The sequence below is a fragment of the Culex quinquefasciatus genome, chromosome 1 (genome assembly GCF_015732765.1).
Source record: "Culex quinquefasciatus strain JHB chromosome 1, VPISU_Cqui_1.0_pri_paternal, whole genome shotgun sequence".
Taxonomy (NCBI): Eukaryota; Metazoa; Arthropoda; class Insecta; order Diptera; family Culicidae; genus Culex; species Culex quinquefasciatus.
In genome coordinates this window covers 9,732,355-9,747,218 of record NC_051861.1, presented here as the reverse complement: position 1 = coordinate 9,747,218, position 14,864 = coordinate 9,732,355, and the positions used below count along the sequence as shown (strand labels likewise).

Genomic DNA, 14,864 nt, shown 5'->3' with positions numbered 1-14,864 from the left:
CCCTCCAAAGTTAGCCCGTAAAATCATTGGGAAATTTAAAATCTACGATGGCGCCAAAAATTGCGGTGATGAAATATTGGAATAGTGCACTTTGTAATAAAATAGGCATTTAACCATTACAGTTTGTTTGCCTGCAAACTTGTTTGCCAAACTAGCAAACTGTTTGTCATCAAGGAGCCATTACACTACGACAAACAAACAAACTCGCACTTTTTGACAGTATTTGTTTGTACAAACGTCAGCCTGCATACATTTTGCCTTGTTTGCGAGTTTGTCACACTGTCAAACACGAAAAAGTGCGAGTTTGTTTGTTTGTTTGCGGTAGTGTAATGGCTCCTTTCACACTTTTCCGCAAACAATATGGCGGAACAGGCAAACTGTCAAACGCAAAAAAAATCATGCGTGTCTTGTCTAGTTTGTTTGATTTGTTTGCGATAGTCTGATACGTCCTTTAGTAAAAAGTTGAAATTGTTATTTTTTATTGCATTTCACTATTTTTTTTTTTGAAGAAAACGCACCCTTAAATATTTTCGAAAAACTTTTAAAAAATTGTACTGTTTCAAATGTTTTTGATCCGTTTTATCTAATAAAACGTTGAAGGAAGATAATAAATGACTTAAGGGACCTTTCTAACATTGTTTCCATGAAGTCAGACCACTTTTATGAAAATAGTCACTTACCAAAACAAACATTTATGAAAATAGTTTTAGTATGTTGAAATAAGACACTATTTTTACAAATAAGCGTCAACACAACTAAAAAATCAACTAATGTTGCATTAAACGTGATTTCTGAACCTACCAGGAGCGACATATACCATTTAACAAAAATAATAACTTTTTATTGTTTTTATAAGGCAGGAAAAGGGTGGTCCATTCTGCCCCCAAGTGGATTTTAATTTAACACTTCCACCACCAAGCTTCCTAATGATTTGAAGGTTCCGTTGTAGTTTGATTACCTTCGAAATAGCTCCTGGTAACATTATAAACATTGAACAAACTTTTTCAAACAATCTAACCTTCGAGAAAGCTTATTTACAAACCTTGAAATAAATAACATTTGCGTGGTTTTGTCAATAAATGTACATTTTCGCTCATAATTAAAAAAATACAATGAATTCAAACGTAGTTTTCGGCGTGGCGATGTTATTTGACGTCCTTTATAAGACCCTTGCCTTACAGTTGATCTAAATCCATTCTAAATCCAAAAATCAAGGGTGGCCCATTCTGCCCCCCCCCCTGCCCCTACTGCATAGGGGGATGGCGTCGCTATTTTTAGACCACGTTTTCCACTTTTTCTCATCGAAACCGACTACTTTATCGACTTCATTTTGCTGGGCGAGATAGGACGCCGTCTATTTTTAGACGATGACTCAGCACATTTACACTCTTGCGCTTAAAAAAACCAGGTGGCAGCACGATGTAACGCCACGTCCCTATTCTCTTCATTCCTCGAGATATTTTTTCTTGCTGGATTGATATCTTCCTCGGCGGTCCCTAGGATTTTTCCGTTCCGTCTAGACATTTTTCTTTGCGAAACATTGAAGAATGTTTGACATTTGTTTGTTTATGTTTGCTGTCTCTTATAGCAAGGTACAGCGAAAATAAATAATATTTTCAATCTAGTCTTCATTTTGCATCGTTCTTCGAACTGATGATTCTTTTTTTGTGTGTAAAGATCTTAATGTAACACCTTAACCCCTTAACTCTGATTCCAAAACAAGTTTCAAAAAAAAAATATGACAAATAACTTCATCCAATATTATTAAGATTAGCCTATTCAGCCTCCATTAAAAAAAACAACCTCGAAGCTCTGCTGAAAAAAAAAGTTATTATCGTTTACCCGTTACAGGTAAAAAAAATACCGCTCATTTTGCTCAATGAGAAAAAATGAACGCGAGCGCGAGCAATTAGCATTTTCGCTCATAAAATAAATGAGCAAACACGAGCACGAGCAAACGTGAGCTAGCTCGCGTTGCGCTCCTCCTCACGAATGAGCGAAAAATGCTCGCTCATGAGCGGATGAGCGCTCAAAATTGCAACACTGCAGTCAAGGCACTCATCGATCCTCACACATATTCTAACCAATTAAGTTGCTATTCTGTACAATGTTGTTGCATAATATAAATCAGAACCAGGATCGGATAAATTTTTGATAAATTTCAAATTTCTCAAGAATTTCAGGGATTTCCCGGGAAATTTGTTGCAAATTTTCCGTTTCTCGGGCAATTTGAATCCCCGGGAAATTGAACGCTCTAAAAAGCCTACAACATCCAGTACTTTGTTTTGAAATCTTTGAAATCAAGAGGAAGTCCATTTTTTTCGCGAAAATTTAACACGTAGCCTTTTGTGTGGGACAAACTTCAAAAGCGTTTTTCTCAGCATGCTGTTTTTGCATATGGGACATTTTTGCGAACATGGGCAGTATTCGTGAATAAAATTTTAATGTAACGCCATTAAAGATCAATATAAATAAGAAATATTTATTAACATTAAAAAAACTCATCTTTCATTTTTTTTTTCAACGTAAATATCTCAGCAACCAAAAGTATGATAAAAATTGTAAAATTATAAAGAATTTCCTGATCTTTCAGCTAGTTTTGTTTTCAATTTAAAAAAAGGATAAATCATTTGCCAAATTTAACTTTTTGAAAAATTCATATTTAATAATGAATTAATGCGATCGATTTTTTTAAACATGCGGGTATATTTTTGAAGTCAGATTTTTCTAAGGATCTTATGTGACCATGAAAGATAGATTGAAAAAGGATAAAAAACTTGCAACAATATTAAAGAAACAAAACATTCTCATTTTTCTTAACTGTTTATATTTGGAAGATTGGATTAGTCACTAAAATATTCCAATAATTTTTTTTATAAATAAATCAAAAACTTACAAAATATTTTAAACGTAGTGTTTTTAAAAAGAACTGCTCATATTAGAAAGAATGGCAAAATTGACAAAAACATTACAACAGTCAAGAATATGTTTTAAAAATAAAATAAAAAATATTTTAGAAGTCAAACTTTTTTCTGGAAGAACTGCTCATATTTGAAGGAATGGAAAAACTCACAAAAATATTACGACAATCAAGAACAGGTTTTTTTTAATAAAATAAAAACTTAATGATATTTTCAGAAGTCGAACCTTTTTTAAAGAACCTTAAAGAATGGAAAAAATCACAAAAACATTACGACTGTCAAGAATAAGTTGTTTAATAAAAATATAAAACTATTTTAGAAGTCAACCTTTTTTGTAAGAACTGCTGTTTGAAAGAATGGAAAAACTCACAAAAATATCATGACAATCAAGAAAAGGTTGTTGTTAGAAATAAAAATAAATTTCCATCACATTTCAGAAGCGAACTTTTTTTTTTTCAAGGAATCGCTCATGTTTGAAAGAATAGAAAAGTTCACAAAAATATTATGACAATCAAGAATAGGTTGTTTTTAGAATAAAAAAACATTGAGAAGTCGCCTTTATTTCAAAGAACTGCACATGTTTGAAAGAATTATCCCATTCTCATACTCACAATATCTCACTCACAGAAAAAATCGGATTTGTTAATAAGAAAATATGTTTTTCAAGAATATTTAAGAAGTTTATATAATTATTATTATTTTTTTCATTTTTTCACATTCGACCTTTTATCCTTACGACGTTTTGTCCAGTCGACCTTTTGTCCATTTTCGACCTTTTGTCCATTCGACCTTATGTCTTTCGACCTTTTGGCATTCGACCTTTGGTCCATTTGACCTTTTGTCGCACATCCAAGAAATAATGGTACAAAACTACTTTTTTGGACACATGGAATCATTGCTCACTTGTTTATGTAATATTTTTTATCCGTTTATTTGGTTTGATTTTTTGAGCACAATTCATACTCTAAAAGCATTTATATTTTAGATGCATTTCATTGCTTGCAACTAAATAATTTTGGTTTCCAGTTTGTAATCGACAAACTTTTTCTCAAATTTCTTGTTTGATAGGGTTAACAAAAAAAACTTAGTTTTGATAATCTTTTTTTTTCTGTAACATTACAATTAAATTGTATACTGTAAAATAAATGTATTTAGTGAAAAAAGGAGGTCACATTGATGCAGACAAATGCATTGTAAATTTAATTTTTGAATTCAACAAGTTTTTTTTTAATTTTTCAGAGAAATAAGCCACGTGGCCATAAGGGGGTTGGCCAGAAACCACGAAAAACCATGGGGGGGTAGGGGGGGGGGTCCAAAATTCCCAAAAAAAGGCCACGTGGTTTATGCACGACCCCAAAAGGGCTAATATGTTGTTTACTTCTGCTTTGTGGCGTAACCTGACGGGCGATACCGTTGTTTTGGTTGGGTTAGAGAGCCTATAGAGTTATCTACGTGCGCATGTATTGCGTGTACGTACACGAAAAAGATTGAGGTTAAATTTTGTACCCGCAGGCAAAACAAATGGGGTGCTAGTGTGCGTGAGTTCGGGCTTAGATAACTCTATGGAGAGGCGAAATGTTACTCTCAGGGTTCCAATCGAACTGTCAAATCGGGGTTCCAATCGAGCAACAAGACCATGCAAGAACAAGGTCAGAATCAATTTAAAATAATTTTGGGCAGAAAAATGAAATTAACAACATTTACAAACATTGTAAAACTGTTGTTTTTATTAAAATGATAGTTTTTGTAAAGTTTGTGCTAGTTCGGTACAAGAAACGTGCCAGCACCAAAAAAAAAAAAAAATACTACAAGTTTTTCAACCTTAAATTTGAATGCCTTTGGGTGTTTAGAATTTCTCCCAGAACATTTCATTTCCCTATGTAGGGGAAATCTACCCTTTCCAATCAAAAACCTATCTTCGTCATATGGAGAGTTTGATGCTCGATTAAAGCTCCAAAAATACTATTTGGGCTATAAACTTACCAGCAACAGCACCGCCTCGAGTAAGCACGCAAATGTATGCCACTTACTGGCCAAAAAGATCACATTTAATGCACTTTTGATCATAATTTGTATTTTGCGAGACCACTTCTCATCATTTTGTTGGCACACACAGTGACACACACGAGAATCCCTCAAACGCTTAATGAATATCGCCAAAATTAACCTTTCACTTGCGCTTACTTTTTCACGGCGCTTAAGATATGAAATTGCTTCCGACTACCGGCAACATGTTCTTTTGATCATTATTAAGGCACTCAATTGAAGAATAATCCCGAAAAATGTAATAAATTAGCAAGCGCCATCAAAAAAACAAACGCGCCAAGTCGTTTGACGTTTCAATTTTCACTTTGCATTCCAATCGAAGGCTGAAGAAAACCGAGCGAGAGACGAAGGCAAAAAAAAACAAAGGCTGGCCGTCCACACCACCAGCAGCACAGCCAGCGATGCCAGGAAACTTTCCCTATAAATGCCACTTTTCGTGAGTGTTCGTTTGAACTGTCAGCGCAAATGGCAACACTCGACAGAGTGTTGGAAGAAAAAAGAACTAAGCCGATATTAGAAAAATGGGCGTGGCCCAATGCATTCGCCTCGATTAGAATACCCTTGGGATTTTTTTTGTTAAATGCTTGGTAAAGAAATAGAATAACTTTTAGTGAAAGTGAAAATAAACAGAAATGTTCACAAAAACTTGCTCTACTCGTTGGTGTACTTGGTTTTAGTAAAATTCAAGGGAGACTCTAGATTATCCAGCATCATTCAAACACGACCGCTTATTAGGATTAAAATGGGTAGATTTCCCCTAGGTCCCTAGGTTGGGTGGGTGGCGAATACGGTGGGGCGAAAATGTAGGCACGCTCTTCAAAAAGGCGTAATTTCTTTTTCTCAATTTTTAATAGCAAAAACACCTTAATTAATTTTAAATTGCTCTCTATGATAAATTGATGGTTTTCATGCTTTTTTTGTGGAAATAGGAGTTGATCGAAATTGCAAAATTTTGAATGTTGATTTTGCCGAAACGGCAGAATTGTGGGTTTCGCCCCTTTGAAATGTTGTTACTGATTTGTTTGTTTATGTTTGCCATGATTCTCTCTCATAGCAAGGTATGTACAGCGAAAATAAATAATATTTTTAATCTAGTCTTCATTTTGCATCGTTCTTGGAACTGATGATTCTTTTTTTCGATGATTGACAATATGAAAGTCGACTGCATTGATTAAAAAAAACTTGTGTATTTTTCTGTTTCTTCAATAACACTATTCTAAGGTAACTTTTCAAAAGGACGTAACATTGCTTGAAAAAACTCAAGGTTATGTCCCATTCAAAAATAACCGAAGTAGGGGAACAGCATCTAATTCCAGCGTGTAGTCACTGAGCCAGGTAAATACCCCGGATTGAAAATAAAACAAATCACTGGCGGCTAATAATCATATTTATTGCCGCCACCACTCGCGTGCCCGACCGCGTTACACGCTGATTGTCACTCACTAACTCTTCTCATCTCTAGACGTCAACCATAGTTGATCTGTCAGCCCGTGTTGACCAGGGTTAGATTCCTACATCCCTCTCTTCCTTGAAAATGATAGATACTTCACAATTGATAATTTAACAGATAAGCAAACTAGATTGTCCTCATAATTGCCCTGATCTGAACACACGAGTGGATTTATTTTTAATCTAGTATTTGTTGATAACAATAGTATTATAATCTTATTTCTTTTGCTGAGTCAAACGAGCATTTATGTTTACAGTATAATCTCTTGTCACGTCCTTTGAACTTTGAACTAAGCCATTACACTCAATGAAGTTTTGTCCTTTCTTAGCTGTTCAATTTAATTGTTGCTCCGTCACATTTATTAATCTTGTAATTATAATCCATAATTCACTACAGTTAACCGCTATCCACTCGATCCAGTACTACCTCCTCCTTCACTTAAAACAATTTAATTTAAAGTTAATAGAATGCTAAGCATTTCCCTATTTTCCTATAATTTGAGCAAATTTACTCAATAAATTAATGAGTCTAAAATCTTGTACGCAGCATTTTTCAGATAGTATTTTTTTATAGATTCCAATGCAAATAATATTAGATTTTATAAGACACTTGTTTCAGCCTCTTTCTAAAAAATGACTTGTTTTTTTGTTCCCTTTGTTTTGAGTCCGGTAGATTTGAATGAATAAAGATAATCCTCAACTATCGTTTCACAATTCTATATCTTAAACAATAACAGTCGCTCAAATAAGTTATTCGCCGAAACAAGCTGGAGCAGTTCTTTGCGCTGCAAGAGCTGATGGGAAAGTACCTATGCCCTGCAGTTAAAGTCTTAGCCTTCATTAACTAACTGACAAATTGTCTGTGATATAAACTTAAGCTTTCCTATCCTTTTTCTTCTCCCCTAGCAAAAGTAGCAGTTGTTTTAAACAGTTTTATCTGCTCTCGCTTAATTGATTGAAATTACTGAACTTATTTCGTCCAATGATTGTATCTGAATTATTTTTAGCTGTAAGCATCTCCAAAACTCATGATAAGTGCAACTAATAAACATGAATTGAATATAAATTATTTCTCATTTATTGTCTTATGGAGTTACCGATTATTAACAATTTCACGGTGCCTATCAATCAGAGCCCCTGCATCAATACTCCTTCACACATTCCCCAGCATTTAATCAACCCCATAAAGCAGCGTCTCCAAAATTACTTACCACAACTCCTAACTATTTGTACAATCTAATTATAACGGAATTGGGTCCGTCAACCTGACATTCTGGAATACGAAGACAACTTCGCACCCCAAACAGAACCCTATCTTGCAACCATCCTCCTTCAAATCTTAAGGACATCCCTTAGTTCATCAGCAGTATCCAGGTGAGCCGCCAGCCAACTCGGCTCCGGGCCGCACACACTCCGTCCAGGTCGGCACCCCGCCCGCCTGGCTCTCTTGCCATGCGCACTACCCAAAGGATCCGGTAATCCCAGGTGACTCTCTGAAAACCCGGTTTGCCGTTGAGCTGCACTAGCTCGTGGTTCATCCTTCTCCTCTGTGTGTTGTTCACGCGGAATTCGGCCTAACGCAGTAAGACCTCTCCGAACGAACTACGTGTGCTGGCAAAACCTCTCCTCCTGTGACCTGTTGCTAATGAAACTCAGTAATAGAAAAAAGTATTTTGTAGGTTTAATCACTGATTGTGTTATAGTATTTAAGAGCAGGTTAAAGTTTGGCTTTACAACTTCTACATTATTAGAAAACAATATCTTGCCTCTTGGATACGTTTGATGAGTACATAACCTTAACGAATTAAAACAACTAACAAAACAAACCTTCCACTTTAACGTTCCTAGATCTTTTATGGCCCCTATTGTACGATTCTGCTCGCACCTAGGAGTCTGAAGGCTTGAATGGGAAGAGCACCCAAACCTCTTTTTACTCCTTCCACCCACGGATTCGATCTGACGATCTTTGGATTGCAAGTCCAGCCACCGACCAGCGACTCTACCGGAGCAGGTTTGGTTTGGTGTGTTGTTTGTTCGTATATCAGGAGACGACTTCTACGCCTGGAATTACTCTACGGCCTAACAACAACTAAGGGCGAAGACCAGCGTTTTTACTCCCCATCCGAATGGAAGTCAATAGAAGATGGGAAACGAACCCCTGATCATCCGCTTACAACGCGAACAGCGTAACCATTCGACCACGCCTGCACCCAAACGAATTACCAAATACCCCAAACTTTCCTGTTACTTTTCAATCATTTCAACTGTTAACTTGTGCAAAAATGATCCCTAATGGCACTACTAAACTTCCTTAAAAATATCCTTGTAGTTTGTACCTTGAATTCCTAACTTTAACAGTCACTGTTACTTACGACAATGTTACAATGTTGACGAATAAAAATCTTTCTAACTTCACCTTTCGATGATCATACACAAGCCTGCAGCCCCTACCCCAGGCCTAAATATTAACAAGCCATCTCTCCGTAGGCATGAGTGAACAATCACAAGCCTCTTCTTCCCCAGGCCTTACAGCAGATATTCACGAGTCATCTCTCTGCCAGGCATGAGTGAACATCCACCAGCCTTCTCTTCACCAGGCTTCCATGTAATCATCCACAAGCCATCTCTCCACCAGGCATGAGTGGACAATCACAAGCCTCTTCTCCCCAGGCCTTACAGCAGATATTCACGAGCCATCTTTCCACCAGGCATGAGTGAACATCCACCAGCCTCCTCTCTACCAGGCTTCCATGTAATCATCCACAAGCCATCTCTCCACCAGGCATGAGTGGACAATCACAAGCCTCTTCTCCCCCCAGGCCTTACAGCAGATATTCACGAGTCATCTCTCCACCAGGTATGAGTGGACAATCACAAGCCTCTTCTCCCCCAGGTCTTACAGCAGATATTCACGAGCCATCTCTCCACCAGGCATGAGTGAACATCCACCAGCCTCCTCTTCACCAGGCTTCCATGTAATCATCCACAAGCCATCTCTCCACCAGGCATGAGTGGACAATCACAAGCCTCTTCTCCCCCAGGCCTTACAGCAGATATTCACGAGCCATCTCTCCACCAGGCATGAGTGAACATCCACCAGCCTCCTTTTCACCAGGCTTCCATGTAATCATCCACAAGCCATCTCTCCACCAGGCATGAGTGGACAATCACAAGCCTCTTCTCCCCCAGACCTTACAGCAGATATTCACGAGCCATCTCTCATCCACAAGCCAATATCCGGTACTAAGCCTACCTCCGGCACTAAGCCAACCGCCGGCACTAAGCCAACCCCCGGCACTAAGCCAATATCCGGCACTAAGCCAACCTCCGGCACTAAGCCAACCTCCGGCACTAAGCCAACCCCGGCACTAAGCCAATATCCGGCACTAAGCCATCCCCGGCACTAAGCCAATATCCGGCACTAAGCCAACCTCCGGCACTAAGCCAACCTCCGGCACTAAGCCAACCTCCGGCACTAAGCCAACCTCCGGCACTAAGCCAACCCCGGCACTAAGCCAATATCCGGCACTAAGCCATCCCCCGGCCTCAAGCCAATATCCGGCACTAAGCCAACCTCCGGCACTAAGCCAACCTCCGGCACTAAGCCATCCCCATCGGCACACAGCCAAAACATCCGAAAAACCACAACGGTGAAAATACTTACACCCCCAAGTCCTACCGTTAATATTCACACACCATTCTTTTTACCAATACATAATAGAAATTCACTGCACTAAACATCAATAATTATCTTCCACATTTTTAACTGGGTTTTCCACTGTTCGTCCAAGAAATCTACCCTAAAACCACTCTTTGCTGATTTTTTTTTAAATTACCGTAACTAAACATTAACCAAAACTCCTATTGAACCTCAGCATCGTGTATCAGGTAAACATTGCACTTCCGCTACCCCAATTTTGGGTAATCTGTTTATTACCAACTTGAATCTGAACCCCTTGATCGTGCATCATGAAAACAAAATTTCTAGAGAGCGCCCGTGCAGCACACATACAAACACGTTAACTCCGCGGAAAAAACCAGACATTTCACAATGAAACAACAACACACACACCTTTAGTCCGGCTCCCTTACCTTCTCTTCCTCTTCCTCCTGCTCCATAAAAAAATGTTTCCTGCTTTTTCCGTTCCAAACATAAAATTGCATTTACTTACCAAAATATGTTTTCTCCTCGTCGCCAATGTAGTCACTGAGCCAGGTAAATACCCCGGATTGAAAATAAAACAAATCACTGGCGGCTAATAATCATATTTATTGCCGCCACCACTCGCGTGCCCGACCGCGTTACACGCTGATTGTCACTCACTAACTCTTCTCATCTCTAGACGTCAACCATAGTTGATCTGTCAGCCCGTGTTGACCAGGGTTAGATTCCTACACAGCGTGCCTCTAATGTTGCCATATCAGCACTTTGACATTCAATTACAGCTCGTTAACAGCGTTTTCAACTGAAATCGAGTAATACAATAGTTCAATAAGAAGCTCATTTGTTCTGCTGTTTCACATGTGACATCGCGGTCTTCATCAAAAATTCCATAGCACGCAAAGAAAAATTGTTTAATTTTTTCTGGGAAAAAACTGATTTTGACGAACCGGTTGCCGTTCAGCTCGAACCAGGTTCAACGAGTCGACCTGGTCTCTTCGGGAAAGTTGTTCTCCAGACGATTCCACTCATGCCCGGCCATATTAGAAGTTACTATTTGTTTTCCCCAGATCTGTAGGAACGATTGAACAAAATATCAAAGTTTCCCATGGTAATTCCCTTATAAACTTCAACCCGATGGAAACAAGCCAGTTTCAACCAAATGAGAAGATGTTTGGAGTGAGAGTTCCTATGGGTATGCCCTACAAGGGTAACAACAACAGAACATGTTCTGAGAACTTTTCAAAATCAGTACTCACCCATTTCTTCGATACTTCCCAAAAATTGTATTTTTTCAAAATCTAAATTCTAGAGTAAAAATTGGCAAAGCGTTGACAGCAACAGTGAGTCATTTACGATACCTGCATGTCTTTCGACGAAACTCTAAACGCCATCAACTTTGTAACATTATACTACCCAGAATTCCTGGAAGAGCAGTAAAAACCGCTCACTTTGGCAATGACCTGTTTTATGGCAACTGACACCGTGCGCTGGTTTTTGCACAAGCAAACTGACCGTCCAAAGTCAAGGTCCGCGTGGCCACGCTGTATTATGATCTTTGTTTAATTCTCCTCTCCTCTTTACATTTCAGTCAAGATCCAGTTCGACAAGGTGACGGACAGTGGCAGCAGGGCGACGACGCCGCACTACCAGACGACGACGACGCATGCCGCTGCACCGACAAGCAACGGCAAACCTGACGACAAGCTGCTGACGGTGGTGGTGCCGCCGACCAGCAATGGAAATCATCACAATCAAGGGGAGGAGGACGACGACGACGATGATGACTACGAGATGGTGCCGCCGGACGGTGGCTGGGGTTGGCTGGTGCTGGCTGGTTCCATGCTGGTCAACATCCTCGTGCCGGGCACGATCAAGAGCTTTGGCGTGCTGTTTGTGGAGTTCCTGGAGGCATTCCAAGCGACGCCCTCGGCCGCGGCGTGGATTCCGGCGTTGTGTTACTTTTTGTACAGTTCGTTGGGACCGCTGTCGAGTATACTGTCGGTGAAGTACAGCTACAGGACGGTGACGATCATTGGGGGGACGTTCGCGGCGGCCGGGATGATCATCACGTATTGGGCGACTTCGGTGAACTTTTTGTACGTGAGTTACGGCGTGTTGGTGGGGACCGGGGCGGGGTTGTCGTTTCCACCGACGGTGTACATTGTGACGTCGTACTTTGTGCGGTTGCGGGGGTTGGCCAATGGGCTGTGCATATCTGGAAGTGCGCTGGGGTCGATCATTTTGCCGCCGGTGTTGCGGTATTTGTTGGTGAATTTTGGCTATCGAGGGGCTTGCCTGATCATGGGCGGAATTACGCTGAATGTTTGGGTTGCGGCGATATTTTATCAGCCGGTGGAGAAGCACATGAAACGGGTCAAGAAGGTGAAGCAGGTCGAGAAGTTGGTGGGCGATGATACGATCATGGAAGAATCGGAAGGTAATGAGGATCCGGAAATTGGTCAAGCGAGAGGATCAGCGATTAAGCCAAAGTTTATGATAACTGGAGACGATACGCCGATTGCAACGCCGACGTTGGAGCACAAATCGCCGGATATATTCCGGTTTAACCCGAAGAACGGAATGATTGACGGCTTTGCTAGGAGCGTTTCGGCCGCGGCCGTACCTGCGTCGTATTTGAAGGATGACCTGAATAGTCGACAGCGCAAAATCAGCACCCCCATCAAGGAAGAACACCGCAATCTGACCTTCAGCAGTCAGCTGAACGCTGGAGATTCGCACGTTCGCTTGAACCGACTCAACTCGATCCGGGGAAGACCGCCACGGCGATCGCCTTCGACGAGCAGTTTCCAGTACATCAGCACGCCCTACCATGGCAGCACACTTTCGACGCATCAACCGCGTGAATTTGCGTCCCATCTGTCTCTCCGGTCAATCGCCGAAAGCTTCAAACCATCCTCCAAACAAGCCGGAGAGAAATCCAAAGAATCCACAGGCAACAAGTACTTTGACCTGTCGCTGCTCAAAGATCCGACCTACCTGGTCATCCTAATCTCCAACTCAACCAACGCAATCGGCTACACTAACTTCATCATCCTCCTCCCAGCGTACGCCAGCACGCTAGGATTCGACAAAAACCTCGCCGCCTACCTGCTCTCGATCGTGTCCACGCTGGACCTCGTCGGTCGCATCGGCGGCTCGGCCCTCTCCGACACCAATCTCATCCCCAAGACGTGGTACTTTGTCGGCGGCCTGTCCATATCCGGCCTCGCCCTGGCCATGCTCCCGCTCGCGACCTCCTACTCCATGGTCAGCGTGTTTTGCGCCCTGTTCGGACTCGCGTCGGGAACCTACGTCGGCATCACCGCCATCATCATGGCCGAAATGCTCGGCACCGAGCGCCTCACCTCCTCGTACGGCATCAGCCTCTTCGTCAACGGCATCCTCCAGCTGATCGGCCCGCCCATCTGTGGCATCATCTTCGAGAACATTGGCCAATATCAGCCACTCTTCACCGCACTTGGCTTCGTCCTGCTCGTAGGATCCGCTCTCTGGGGCTTCATGCCACTGATCCGGCGACAAAAGCGACGCAACGAGCAGCGAGCAGCCCAACAGAACGACGCGGCCGAGAAAAGTCTCATCGCTTAACCAAAAAAAAACTCCATCTCAATCAACTGTGAGCTTTACCCTCTGGTCTTTCGAAGTAGCGCGCCGGAGGAGGGACGCAGCAGCAGCAACAACAGCTTAGAATAGTGACTCTTTCAAGTCGATATTTTAGGAGGGGGTAGCGAAGAAAACAATACGAGTATTATATTTTTAGCTATTTACAACAAAAAATGAACTTCAACAAACAGAAGATGGAAAACAAAAGTGTGACGATTGTGAGTGTGTTGTGGATGCAGATTTTAGGCGCGCGCATATTTAGGCTAGACTAAGCTAGGTTAGTAAAGGGCTTTTACTGGGACACAGAAACACACACACACACACTGAACTTATACAATCTGCCATACGAGAAAAAAAAGTGAGGAACCGTGGCGTGATGATGCGACTAGAATAGTTTAAAATTACCAGTGCGTGTGCGGTGGGGCGTGATAGCGTGAAATGTTTGAAATGTGAAATTCGGTTGAACGAGCGAAACAACAGAATCAGAATCAATTTTATCAGTGTAATGTTAAACATTTAGTACTAGTACTAACTACTAACAGTAACATAATGAGAAAAAAAAACATTATAGCAATGATGAAAAGAAAAAAAAACCTTGTATTATTTGTTGTCCGAAATGCAAATTCCTAGTAAACTTGAGCTTATCCGAAAGGTAGGGAGGGGGGTTTGAGATTTTCAAAAACGTGTCCATGTGATTTATATGGACGGTTCCAAATGGGACGGACTGGATTTGAATGCCATTTAAGGTTGATATCAAATCAGATACCGAGTATTTAAACTGATCTATTTGAAAAAGTGTAATTTCTCAATGGTTTTATCAATTCTTGTTTTATGTTTTTTGTTTTACTGGTTTTGTATTCATTGATATTTTTTAAAGGTCCTATAAACATACGAAACACAATAGCTTATGGGTCATTCCATCTGAAGCGGAACAGCATTTGAAAATTACCCTCTCCGATCCTGCGCAAATTTGGCAGGGCTGTTGATACTATCAAAACATGCAAGAATCCCGAATTTCATCCAAATCGGACCACCCCCTCCATTTTTGTACCTCCCCAAAAAATCGACTTTTTGGCGATTTTTGACCAAACCTCCTAGTTTCAAATGACGATAACTCAGGAACCACAAATCTTAGAGGGTCGGTATTAGACTCAATTTTGAAG

General features: G+C 40.8%; 1 protein-coding gene across 3 annotated transcripts in view; it reads left to right on the top strand.

The window, feature by feature from the left end:
* The window catches only part of LOC6039889 (monocarboxylate transporter 13), a 35,995-nt gene extending 21,731 nt beyond the window's left edge, over window positions 1-14,264 (top strand). For all 3 annotated transcript variants that reach the window (XM_038248725.1, XM_038248724.1, XM_038248726.1), the window contains exon 3: window positions 11,669-14,264. In XM_038248725.1, coding sequence (XP_038104653.1) covers window positions 11,669-13,686 — 2,018 coding nt within the window. In that variant the 3' untranslated portion in view covers window positions 13,687-14,264. The remainder of the gene's footprint in view (window positions 1-11,668) is intronic.
* The last annotated feature ends 600 nt before the right edge of the window (window positions 14,265-14,864 follow it).